Consider the following 13,842-nt stretch of genomic DNA (forward strand, 5'->3'; position numbering starts at 1 on the left):
TGCCGACGTGGGAGGTGCCCTCTACACCTGGCGCCTAGCCAAGTGTCCTTCAGGACCCCTTCTTTGGGAAATAAAGTTTTACCACCACCACCACCACCACGCGCAAGCAAGGAAGCGGAAAGCCAGCGCCGGAGGGAGCAGGGGGGGGGCACTTCTCTGCCAACAACCGCGCTCGTCGCTCGTCCGCACAGTCTCTTATCTCTCCCACGCGCAAGCAAGGAAGCGGTAAGCCAGCGCCGGAGGGAGCGGGGGGGGGGGGGGGGGGGGGGGGGCACTTCTACGCTGCCAACAACCGCGATCGTCGCTCGCTCGCACCGTCTCTTACCTCCACACGGCTCTGACCTTTATGCGCTCAGTTTCCGTTGAAGGCGATAGACCGCACGTACGTTCGCCGCTGCGGCGTATCCGCTTGCTGCCAGAGTTTTGACGGTCGTTGTCTGCAGTCATTCAGTGTGATCTATTCATGTTTGTTTGTGCGCGCTCACACCACGCTTGTTCATTCAGTTAGTAATAGTCGGGCCACATTTTCCAACGCACGCTACACATGCAATGCTGCCCGGATCGCCAGTGCAGCGCTACAGATGTGTCCCTTCGCACGCGCTGCCCACGGGAAGCGCTTCTCATCAACACCACCGTTTCACACGCGCCTTCTCGTGGTCATCGAGTGTCTCGTCATGTCGGTCTACTTACGCCGCAGCACACCTCCTTACTTAATCAGCTCATGTTTACTACAATTCATATTGCTACCAAAGCCGCTCACCTTACTTCGTATGACATTGCTGTGTTGCTATCGCATTCATTGCTTCGCCCTTAGGGCGAAACTGTGACATTTTTTCTTCTCTCTCTCCCTCTCTCGCTCTTTTTTGTCCCTGGTATGTGCCATTGAGCTTGGACCCTTTCTGCACAATCGCCAGGATCGGCCCACTTTTCAGCGTGACACCACCACCATCACCGCTGACACTTGTGAGCCTATAAAGCTTCGCTTAAAAACCGAAAAACAAGTCTGATCCAGCAAGGCCACTTCCTTCCGCCTGGATTGCGCCCGCATCACTAGCTTTGATAATGTTCGATAATTATTCTAGTGAGCCCATGCTTGATCAACTCCGTGGTTGCCTGTCAGCGCCTTGTGTATACATAATCCCCCTCCCTATCTACGTGTTTCCGTTGCGCTGTTTAGCCACGGTGAAAGTGCATGCATGAAAGCGGGTCGTCGCTGAGCAGCGCGTGGTCGGCTCAGCGTGACAGAAAGACGGCAACGTACCGGCGGGCGTGACCCTGTTGGAAGCTGTGCGGCGGAGCACGCGCTTGGGTTGGGCCAGTGCGGCTACGAGCGGGTTCGTCGATAGCCTCTGGCGCAGCTTGGGTATGCCGCTGGTGCCCCACGAGTTGCGACGGCCGCCCTGCTCGACACCGCGCTGCTGAGCCACGCTGCCGCCGATGTCGTTCAGGCTGCGACAAAGAGAATTGGCACCTATCTTGCTTCTTCTATACAGTATGCGCAGCGCTTTTTCGTTTTACATGCGAAGCATTTCTTGGCGAACATTTGCTACTTCGACAGTATCTATCTATCTATCTATCTATCTATCTATCTATCTATCTATCTATCTATCTATCTATCTATCTATCTATCTATCTATCTATCTATCTATCTATCTATCTATCTATCTATCTATCTATCTATCTATCTATCTATCTATCTATCTATCTATCTATCTATCTATCTATCTATCTATCTATCTATCTATCTATCTATCTAGGCGCGCCTACGACTTTGTGCTCTCATGGTCGTTTCGTTAACTTGGTATGTACCAAAATTGGCATACTGTGACAAGAGTATATGACGACCATAAATGACATGTCATGACATGAATGTCATGACATGCTCGTCATGTAGGTCATGAAACAGCCGCCTACGTCTTGGTGCTCTCATGCTCGTTTCGTTAACTTGATAGGTACCAAAATTGGTATAGTATGACAGGAGTGTATGAAGAACACAATTGATAGGTCATGACATGCGTGTCATGTAGGTCATGAGAATGACCCAGCGAAAAAGATTAACACTCAAAAGCCACTGAAATGGGTTCTGACATGGGTATTAAGTCAAGGAAACACTACAGGACGCTGGTAGAAGTCATAGTCTTGAGCATGACTCAGCAAAAATGACAATGACTCAGCAAAAAAAGATGAACACTCAAAAACCACAGGAATGGGTTCGGACGTGGACACTAAGTGAAGGAAACACTCAATGACGATGGTAGAAATCAGTCATGAGCATGACTCAGCAAAAATGACAATGACTCAGCGAAAAAACATTAACACTCAAAAACACTGAAATGGGTTCGGACGTGCGTACTAAGTGAAGGAAACACTAAAGGGTGGTGGTAGAAGTCATAGTCACGAGTATGACTAAGGCTTTCTCCCTAAGATCTCTTAGGTATAGCTAAAGGGACTCCTGAGGACTCATGACATGAATTTCATGACATGTAGGTCATGAAAGAGCCGCCTACGTCTTGGTGCTCTCATGGTCGTTTCGTTAACTTGGTAGGCTCCCCGCACAGTGCTTCGCATAACATCGATTCCCACAGGGCGTGGAATCTGCCGGCTTTATTTTTCATTCTTAACTACCACATGCCACAAAAAAAGCCGGTACAACCTTGTGGCGAACGGCGCTTGCGTTCAAACCAAAGGTTCTAACTAAAGGTGCAACGTAGAAAAGTGTTAAACGATCTTTACAGCGAAGCTTTATTAAAGGAGAAAATGAGACATCCACGCAAATTGTAGCAATTGCTACGAAGGAAACCCATACGTGTTCCTCCAAAGAAAAGCCTCGCAGAGGCTACACTACACTACGCTACACTACGCTACACTACGCTTGCTACGATTTGGGTGGATGTCTCGATTTTCCGTTTAATTACTGCTCTCCACCTAGCGGGTTTCCGCTCAACTATGACTTCAAGCGAAGCTTTATGTGGCTAGGCGGAACCAAAATCCGTCCGCCTGATGTGCGCAGAAACGCCTCCGCCGGATCCCATGCGCATGCGCGAGAAAACCAGGTACGAGAAGAGTTATAAGCAAGGTGGGAGAAAATGGCTGAGTTTATAGATGACCTAGGTACACTCTCGCATTGACGGAAACGTGGAAGTGGGAACTGCGCATCGGAGGGAGCAAGCGGCAAGCAGCGTGTGTACGCATGGTAGTGTACGCATGGTAGTGTACGCATGGTAGCTAAGGTGCCATAGAAGCCCATGTATACGTCCTGCAACGGCGGCATGTGGAGGCACGGAAATGCCATCTACACTTCGCGGGGCCAACGTCTCGGCGGAAGAAAAATCAACATTTGCCGTTCGAGGCTTGTTGCGCCAAGTAGTCTACTGCGCCAACTCACATCACATCGCTATGACATCGCATATACTGAGCATACAACAATACAAATGAAGCGTAGTAAGTGAGAATATTCGCCACAAAATTGCGTCACAATCTAACCTGATTGTACTCATCTATATTTATAGGCCTCTTTCTATATCGGCACGCATTACACTGGTGAGCCTTGAGAGCTTTGCATGAATTCAGAGCAATCGGTTCACCCAGATTTTGAAAGAAGGAGCATATCCATGTGTCCTTAGCACCAACACACAGCTGTTATCCGGTGGTAAGATAAAACCAACATTATATTGAAATGATTAAGAAAAACCACCCTTTAATCTTCACTAACACAGCACGCGTGCCACCTGTATTTTTCTCTGATATTGAAGACATAGCTAAAACATAATATTTAGTAAAAAGGCAGTTCACAAATAAAGTTACTGATCAAATATGATAAGGTTAACGCTCTATATATAGTCATTAATTTTTATGGCTACACATAGGAGAGTGTTGATGACATTAGAGTGTTAAATACGGTAATGCAATATCGGCATATGTCAGCACGCATCACCACGAGCAAACATCTGAAAGCCTGCAGTTTCGTATTCATAATTATTCGTGGATGGAAGCAAGCAGCCCGTGACTTCCCATTTTCCTATTCTAATGGAATTGTCTGTACTTTTTCAAATGTTTCCATTGGAGACGTATTGGATGCATAATTTTCAACAATAATTGGCATGTTGCAGAGAGGAACAAGTTAAATTCCCTCATCAGAAAGGTCTTCAAGCTCGCCCTCGGCTTACCTGTAAGCACTCACACCGAAAACCTGTTAAAGCTCGGAGTGCACAACACGCTCGAAGAAATAATAGAGGCACAAGAGCGTTCACAGCTGCTCAGGCTATCCGGCACCCGGCGGGCCTCAAGATACTCGACGAGATGGGCCTGTCGACCAGTGCCCCGACGCCGTGCGGATTCCCAGTGACATCAGATCTCATCGCGCCCATTCCCCGCAATATGCACCCCGCACACAACGTCGGCAGACGTCAGGGCCAGGGGTAGAGCTCTACTCGAACATGTCCGTAACAACCACATTCAGGCAAGCTTCGTGGATGCCGCGGCATGTGTCCAACAAGAGGCGTTCGCCGTCTCCATCGTCGCCTCTAATTCCAGGATCACTTGCTGCGCTACAGTACGCACTTCGAAGCCCTTAGAAGCCGAACAGGTTGCAATTGCACTGGCTGTGCTCGATGGTCGCAGAGAGGCAATATATAGCGATTCTAAGGCGGCCATTAAGGCCTACCAAACCGGGATGGTCTCCCCTCAGGCCCTTCGCATTCTCCAAAGCTTGAAAAGTATTTCTCCGCATTCTCTCATTTGGTTTCCCGCTCACTTGGGGTCGACTGAGGGCTCCCCTCTGAGAGCGCGCACGAGGCCGCGCGAGGATTCACTGACCGCGCCGCCTCCGCAGTCCCCCTACCCCGCGGGGAACCATTGATCACGTATAATGAGATCACCAAGCATTATTATCTGTCAAGACCGATATTCCCCCTCCCGCACCCTGCCTTATGCAGGGCGCGGGCAGTGACCCTTCGACTTTTACAAGCTCGTGAGTATCCTAATCTTGCGGTTCTTCACGCTATATACCTTGAAAGGTATCCCAGTGCGGACTGCCCTGCCTGTGCCAACAAGCACTTCCTGCGAAGAATAGGTTATGCATATGCCAACAAGCACTTCTACTCTGCCAACAACCGCGCTCGTCGCTCGCCCGCACCGTCTCTTATCTCCACACGGCTCTGACCTTTGTATGCGCTGTGCATTCGCCGCTCAGTTTCCGTTGAAGCGATAGACCGCACGTACCTTCGCCCGCTGCGGCGTATGGCTTGCTGCCAGCGTTTTGACAGTCGTTGTCTGCAGTCATTCAGTGTGATCTATTCATGTTTGCGCGCGCTCACACCACGCTTGTTCATTCAGTTAGTAATAGTCGGGCCACATTTTCCAACGCACGCTACACATGCAATGCTGCCCGGATCGCCAGTGCAGCGCTACAGGTGTGTCCCTTCGCACGCGCTGCCCACGGGAAGCGCTTCTCATCAACACCACCGTTTCACACGCGCCTTCTCGTGGTCATCGAGTCTCTCTTCATGTCGGTCTACTTACGCCGCAGCTCACCTGCTTACTTAATCAGCTCATGTTTACTACAATTCATATTGCTACCCAAAGCCGCTCACCTTACTTCGTATGACATTGCTGTGTTGCTATCGCATTCATTGCTTCGCTCTTAGGACGAAACTGTGACATTTTTCACTCACTAACTCACTAGTGTTTTGCCCCGCGAGATGTTGTCGCGCTTCAATCACACGACCATAATTGATGTCGCTGCTCACTGGCTTGGAACCGTATTTCAGCGTCGACTTCCGACAATGTGAATTGACCTTGGCGCACGCGGTGGAGGAAATGCGACGAATTGCGGTCTCCCAATTGTTCGCACTAAAGCAATTGATGCACCGTCTAGTCTTCCGAAAGTGACGGCCGACGGATGAGGGCAGACTTGAGGTGCCGGTAAGGGCCCACCGTTGGTGGTTTGGCTAGCATGCCTGAGAACGCGGTAGCGTAGCGGGAGTCCAGACGGACGCCTACGCAGCCGTAGCACGCCCGATCCTCGGTGAGACTGGTAGAAAGAACTGATCTGCAAGAATAATACTTCAGGCGAGTGTGCTAAAAATGGTAAGCTTGATGGCGACACGGCAGATGTCCGGGTCTGTTGCGACCGGTGGTCCGAGGATGTGAGCACCGTGGAGAAATGAGGCAACATGGGGCTGCGCCACACATCCAGGACGTTTGAAACGCACATGTTTATATTACATTATGTACAAGAATGACGCAGTCAGCCAACACAACGTAGTCAGCCAACACAGAGAATTTTGGTCACTGACGACGGTGAATGAGCGACCGTATAAATAAGGGCGAAATTTAATAACAGCCCACACAACGGCGAGGCATTCTTTCTCCGTAGTTGAATAGTTTTCTTCTGAGCGCGAAAGAATTCTGCTGGCGTAGGCTATCACTTTCTCGGAGCCGTCTTGCCATTGCACCAGCACGGCACCCAGACCTACATTGCTCGCATCAGTATGAAGTGCTGTCGGGGCGTCCTGGTCAAAGTGTGCCAGAACTGGGGGCATTTGCAGACGCTGACGTAATTCGTTAAATGCCATTTGCTCGCGTTCGCCCCAAACAAAGGGAACATCTTCTCGTGTTAGTCGCGTCAACGGTGAGGCAATACGTGAAAAGTCCGCAATAAACCGGCGGTAATAGGCGCACAAGCCCAAGAAGCGTCTCACTGCCTTCCTGTTAGATGGTGTGGGGAATTTTGTAACCGCGTCTATTTTGTCTGGGTCAGGCCGGACACCTTCGCTACTGACGACGTGGCCCAGGAATTGGAGTTCGTTAAAGCCAAAATGACATTTTTCAGGCTTTAACGTGATGCCTGCAGAGCGTACGGCTTGGAGAACAGCCTGTAGCCGGGTTAGATGCTCTTCGAATGTAGCCGAAAAAATGATCACATCGTCGAGGTATACCAAGCACGTTTGCCACTTTAGACCTGAAAGTACGGTGTCCATTAGACACTGAAAAGAGGCTGGCGCTGTACACAAACCGAAAGGTAGCACCTTAAATTCATAGAGACCGTCGGGCGTCACGAAGGCAGTTTTCTCCCGATCTCGCTCATCGACTTCTATTTGCCAATACCCGCTGCGTAGGTCCATGGAGGAAAATAGTGTGCGTGGCGCAACCTGTCGAGTGAATCGTCGATGCGTGGTAACGGATAGACGTCTTTCTTTGTTACCTGATTTAAGTTGCGGTAGTCAATACAGAAACGTAAACTGCCGTCTTTTTTCTTGACCAACACCACGGGGGACGCCCAAGGACTCTTCGAAGGCTGTATCACATCATCCTCGAGCATTTTCTTCACGTGCTTTTGTATTTCTTCGCGTTCCTTCGGGGCCACACGGTAGGGGTTCTGTCGAATCGGTCTAGTGGCATCGTCCGTAATTATCCGATGTTTGGTCAGTGGTGTTTGCTTTACCTTGGACGTACATGAAAAGCAATCCTCAAACTGCTGTATTAGTTCCAGTAGGCGCTGCCGCTCAGCGGGCAACAGGGCCGAGCAAACGTCGACGGACAATGTTGTCGGGGCCGGAATGGTCTTGTCACTCGTTTCTTGGTCGTGCACAGCGAAGCAGTCCTTGTACTATGTCATCACAGAACGCAACTGCAGTGCCTTTCGGAACGTGGCGGCGCTCGTTGCTAAAGTTCGTAAGGAGCACTGCGGCGTGCCCACGATTTAAAGCCAGAATGCCCCGTGCAGTCAAAACGCCTTGTGTGAGGAATAATACGTTGATTTGTTCCGCTATCACATCACCGTGGTAAGGCCTCTCGGTAGAAACAGACACAAGGCAGCAGGTTCGCGGCGCATCGTCACGTCCTCGGCTAGTCGCAAACGCCCGTGCTGTCTATTATACTTGCAGTCTACATCTGGGTTCACTGAAAATGTGACCAAACGCTCCGGGATGTTTATAATAGCTCCATAATCCCGCAGAAAATCCATCCCCAAGATGAGTCCTTTGAAGCACTCGGGGAGAATAACGAACGTGGCAACAAAGCTGGAATCACCGATGCGGAGTCTGGCGGTACATTTACCCGTTGGCGTCATTATCTGACCCCCGGCACTTCTTATGTGTGGCCCTGTCCATGGTGTTTTCACCTTTTTAAGGCGGTCAACCAGCTCTTGACGCATAATCGAGAAATCAGCACCGGTGTCCACAAGGGCTGTTACGGGATGTCCGTCAACAAAAAGGCTGAGGTCGGCGCGAACACATTCGTCGGCATTACTCGTCGTCGGCATGTCGTCTTGTTGCGGCGGTTGGGGGGTCTTTTCGGCGTCTCGACAGTTGGCAACCTTCCCCCCGGAGGTCGCGGCCGTTAGTTTCCCCGGTGAGGACTGGGGGAACGGCCTCTGACGACGTCAGCGAAACTGGGACGGTTGGGGGAAGCGGAACGTTGAGGTAACGGAGACTGCCAGCGACGACGTGGGGAAGCGGCTTGGGTGGTCGGCGAGTAACCCTCGTCCAGGGCACGGCGGTATTCAAAGCGCGGGGAAGCTGAACGTGGAAAGCCTCCAAACGCGACGTCTCGATGAGGGCAGTAACGGGCAATGTGGCCCGGTTCCCCACAGTAGAAGCAGAGTGGCCGACGGTCGGCAGTACGCCACAAGTCAGTTCGGCGAGCTGGTGGTCGTCTCCCAGGTTCCCGCTGCCACGACGGAGTGGTAACAGGTCGCGGATGGAACGGCGTGGTCGGCGGTGGAGGGGGAGGACGACGAACGGCATCGGCATAGCTCAACGGGCGTGATTCGGGGCACGGCGCGGGCGATGAAAAGGCTTGCCGCAGCTCCTGGCGGACGACTTCGGCAACAGAAGCAACTGCTGGCTCGGTAGAAGGAGCAACCAGGGTTTGTAGTTCCTCACGCAGTATGCTGAGAATTAACTCTCGCAGAGAGCTTTCGCTAGTGGTGGCATTCTGAGCGGCGGCGCTCATCGGTGTGGTATTGGACAGGCGGTCAATGTGGCGGCATCGTTGCTGAAGTGCTCGCTCGATTATTGTGGCCTCCTTGATGAATGCGTCTACCGTGGTTGGTGGGTTTCATACCAGGCCTGCAAACAACTGTTCCTTAATTCCGCGCATGAGATGGCGCACTTTCTTAGTCTCGGGCATATCGGGGTCAGCTCGGCGTAATAGACGGGACATATCCTCAGCATACATAGCGACGCTTTCGTTGGGTTTCTGGAAGCGCGCTTCGATTAGCGGTTGCGCGTAATCCCGCCGGTCGGAACAGGAGAACGTATCCAGGAGTTGGCGTTGAAAGTCGTTCCACGTTTGGAAGTACGCTTCCCGGTTCTGGAACCACGTGCGCGCACTGTCTTCTAGTGCGAAATAGGCGCGCCTAAGTTTTTGTTCTGCGCTCCATTCGTTGACTTTGGCAACCCTCTCATACTGATCAAGCCAATCCTCAACGTCTTCAAACGCGTCGCCACGAAAGATATCCGGAACGAGAGGATGCTGAAGAGTCACCTGGGAAGGGCTTGTCGTCATCTGTGAAGGAGGAAGATTCGCCGATGTCGGAGCTGCAACGCTGGTGAATTCTGGGCTCAGGCCTAACAGGCGGCGGCTGAATCGGTGCACTGGAGTAATGTCGAGAGGTTGATTCTCGGGACTGCGTGTACGGGTCCGAGCAGGCGTCCCGAGCATCAGGTACCCAGCACCTCCACCAGTGTCACGACGGTGAAAGCTCGAAGGACAAACGAACCGCACTTGTCGGCAGAGGCAGCAACAAGAACGGACGGTTTTAAAATACCGCGCGCTACTCACTGCTTCTTCTTCTTCTTGCTATGTTTTTTCATAACTGCCGATGTGTCTTATGTCGTCGTCATCGCCGCGCTAGACACGTGGCAATATGACCATAAGAGGTTCGCGTTCAAGTTCAAGCTGACGATCTCTCCTTCCACCAAGCGTCCGTCTCCTCTTTTAACCTCTCCGCCGTCCTGGTCCCGTCATTTTGCCACAATCCAGCGTCAGGAGATGGATGACATCATCATCATCAGCAGCAGTATCATCAGCATCATCATCATCAGCAGCAGCAGCAGCTGCCGTGGAGGAATGAGGCAACGTGGGGCTGGGTCACACATCCGGGACGTTTGAAACACACGTTTATGTTACATTATGTACAAGAATGATGCAGTAATACTGAGCATAAAAGGTTCGCGTTCAAGTTCAAGCTGCCGATCTCTTTTTTCACCAAGCGTCCGTCTCCTCTTTTAACCTCTCCGCCGTCCTGGTCCCGTCATTTTGACATAATGCAGCGTCAGGAGATGGATGACATCATCATCATCAGCAGCAGCAGCAGTATCATCAGCAGCATCATCATCATTAGCAGAAGGAGCAGCAGCTGCCGTGGAGGAATGAGGCAACATGGGGCTGGGCCACACATCCAGGACGTTTGAAACGCACATGTTTATATTACATTGTGTACAACAATGACGCAGTAATACTGAGCATAAAAGGTTCGCGTTCAAGTTCAAGCTGCCGATCTCTTTTTTCACCAAGCGTCCGTCTCCTCTTTTAACCTCTCCGCCGTCTTGGTCCCGTCATTTTGCCACAATCCAGCGTCAGGAGATGGATGATATCATCATCATCATCATCATCATCATCATCATCATCATCATCATCATCATCGGCATTACTTGCTGCTGGCAACCTGGTGCTGCTCTGCTCCTTCTGCTCTGCCCCTTCAGCAGCAGCAGCAGCAGCAGCAGCAGCAGCAGCAGCAGCGGCGGCGGCGGCAGCGGCGGCGGCAGCGGCAGCAGCAGCAGCAGCAGCAGCAGCAGCAGCAGCAGCCGCCGCCGCCGCCGCCGCCGCCGCCGCCGCCGCCGCCTATATTTATGTCTACTGCAGGACGAAGGTCTCTGGCTCAATTGCCCCTGGCTTGCGCTAGCTGATTGCAATTTCCACCTGCAAATTTCGTAATTTTTTCACCCCACCTAGTTTTCTGCCGTCCTCGACTGCGCTTCCCTTCTCTTGGCCCCCATTGTGTAACCCTAATGGTCCACCGGTTATCTTCTCAACGCATTACGTGGCCTGCCCAGCTCCATTTCTTTCTCTTAATGTCAACTACGATATCCCCTATGCCCGTTTGCTCTCTGATCCACACCGCTCTCTTCCTGTCTCTTAACGTTACGCCTAACATTTTTCTTTCCATGGCTGCTTATGCGGTCCTTAACTTGTTCTCGAGCTTCTTTGTTCTCCAACTTTCTGCCCATATGTTAGCACCGGTAGAATGCAATGATTGTACACTTTTCTTTTCAACGTATAGGGGTATTTACTCAAGTTCGCTCATGCGACCTGACCCTTCTCTGGATCGCACCGCGCCAGCGGAGCGGCAGTCGCCCGCAAGCACTTTCGCAGCAGCCCTAACAGTCAGAGCTGTGACCCCTAACCCGCGGTTCGCACTGAGTTGCGAGCACGGCGGGTTCAGGCCAGGGGGGACAGGGTGAGTCTTTGACTTAAGGTGTTTATTCACCTTGAGTTTACACACACCAACTGAGGCAACAACAGCAGATACAATAAACTAAAACCACCGCGTTCCGCACGACTGAGGTGACAAAACCGCACAATAGTGGAAACACACGAGAGGCTGATAAGGGTTCAGCTCACCTAGCGTGGATCCGCGCTCGGCCCTGGGGCGGTCAGTCGCTCACAAAAGCCGGGCGTTGCAGGGGGACGGCAGTGTCCGCGGCTGAATTGAGATGCGGCCAGTCGCAGCCGAAAGACCGAAACGCCTCGGGGGAATAGCGCTTCTCCCCGAGCGACGGAGAGGGAGTATCCCCGGTTCCAAGAAAGGGGAAAGGAGGGAACGGGGTGCCTCGGTCTCGCGGCCAGGTGCGAAGAGCAGCGGGAGCGGCGAAACGTGCTCTCTCCCCGCTACCCTCCGCGAGCGAGCACGTGATCATCGCATGATAACCGCGCGGCCGCTCCGAAGATAACGGGATGCGCGTGCAATCCCCCCTCCTTAAAATCCCCCTTCAGCCGCGGCCGCCGTCACCTGAGGCTTTTCCGAGAGGGGCCAGCTACTCCGCCATCAGGGCGGTGAAGTCCAAGTCGATTAGGGCCTTGGCCACCCGCGGACTCGCTCCGCGACAGCCGACCGGAGCAGACGTGTTGCGGATGGGCTCCTGCTCCACCCCGATAAGCTGCGAGTCGTCCTTCTCCGCCAACGCCGGTTGCTATCGCACCTCCGGCTGCCTTGGTCGCCTCATGCCGAACGGCCCGACGGGTTCGCCGCCGCCTGCGTGTAGATACTCCTACGCTTCCTGGCCCGCCGCTCCTCAGCCCAGCCGCTAAACCGGTTTCGAGTCGGACTCTGCCTGCGCGGCCCTGCCGCGTCAGGCTCTCCGACTGTCAACCGCCGCCCCGACTACTGAAATGGCCGCCGGAAATTCGCCCGATGATGCGGGCCCTTCCAGCGATCACCAACTGACACCATCGATGGTGAACCTCCCTGATGAAGACTCCGATATGGATTCGCGTGAATATTCCTCCCAAGATCCAGGCCTCCTGACATCGTCGTCCGATCCTGCTGCGAGCTCCCCTTCCCACGGGCCTGCGTGGGAATACTCTCTCAGCAAGCATCGGGCGAAGAAGCTCCGCAGGGCCGCCCGGGAAGCTCAGATCTCCTCATCATTGGGTGCAGCTAATTCCGTGAGTGGCACTCCCTCCAATGTCAACGTCCCGTCCCCAGACATAACCCGAAAGCCCGGTCCTCGTCGCCCTAGACTTCCACCCCTTCCAAAGGGTGATCTGAAGGTAGTTATCCGGCCGACAAGAGGCCTAGCCCTCAAACAATAACCACGCCATCTCGGCAGCAATTGTCATGTCCTGCCAGACCCCCGCCCGTGTGGAGGGGAAATACGTCGTGCGCCCCCACAAGGGCTCAAACATCCTGATAGTCAGCACCCCGCACGAGGAAACTGCTGACGAGATCTGCCAACTTACCCACCTGAAGCTGGCCAACCAAGCCCACCCGGTGAGAGCGTACGTGCCGTTCTCACCGCAAACCATCAGAGGTGTCATTCACGGACTGGACCCCAACAACACAAGAGAAACCCTCATGAAAGGACTGTGGGTGCGGGACACCCGCATCAAGATCCTGGACGCCCGCATCTTGGGCACATCTACAACGGCACTGCTCACCATAGACGGGCCCCACCTGCCCAGGCTGGTCTATCACGGTGGGTGTGAATACCCGTGCCACCAGTTTAGGCCGGCCCGGCAGTTCTGCCAGATGTGTATGCAGTCGGGACATCGTCCGGACGTGTGCCCAAACCCCAACACACCGGTTTGCCGCCAGTGCGGCATGCAGAACCCACCCCCCACCCATGTCTGTGAGCCGAAATGCGGACTATGCGGTGGTCAGCACGAAACCGGCACAAAGGAATGCCCCAAGAGACTGAAACCAGCAAGGATGCTTCAGCCGCCACCCGCCCGCAACAACGCAGAGAAGAGGCCGTCTCGATTGGACGGCCTCCCCAAGATCTACAATAATCGCTGGTTCTACTCCGAGGACAGTGACTCAGCGAGCCGCAGCCAGTCCAGGAGCCGGTCTGGGTCCGGAACCCGAGCCCGGCAACAACAGGCACAACCACCACAAATTCGGACACCGCCCACACCGATGCCGAGGAAGAAGAAGCAGCAGCAACCCGCCCAAGACACAACGAAGCAGGTGAGCTGGGAAGGCAAGGGCAAGGACTCCCCTGCTCCTCAAACAGACCCCCGAATCCCTAAATTACAAGCTATTATAAAAGCGCAAAATGCTAAGATAGCAGAACAAGACGCGAAGCTCACAGCGCTTATGGCCAAACTTGAACAAGT

The 13,842-nt window shown here is 53.1% G+C and overlaps 1 protein-coding gene across 1 annotated transcript in view; it reads right to left on the minus strand.

Moving 5' to 3' along the window:
- Positions 1-13,842, minus strand: part of LOC125939681 (uncharacterized) — a 173,392-nt gene that overhangs the window by 21,235 nt on the left and 138,315 nt on the right. The window contains exon 6 of the mRNA XM_049664965.1: positions 1,262-1,449. Within this exon, the coding sequence (XP_049520922.1) occupies positions 1,262-1,449 (188 nt within the window). The remainder of the gene's footprint in view (positions 1-1,261; positions 1,450-13,842) is intronic.

Source organism: Dermacentor silvarum, chromosome 3, assembly GCF_013339745.2.
Source record: "Dermacentor silvarum isolate Dsil-2018 chromosome 3, BIME_Dsil_1.4, whole genome shotgun sequence".
Lineage (NCBI taxonomy): Eukaryota > Metazoa > Arthropoda > Arachnida > Ixodida > Ixodidae > Dermacentor > Dermacentor silvarum.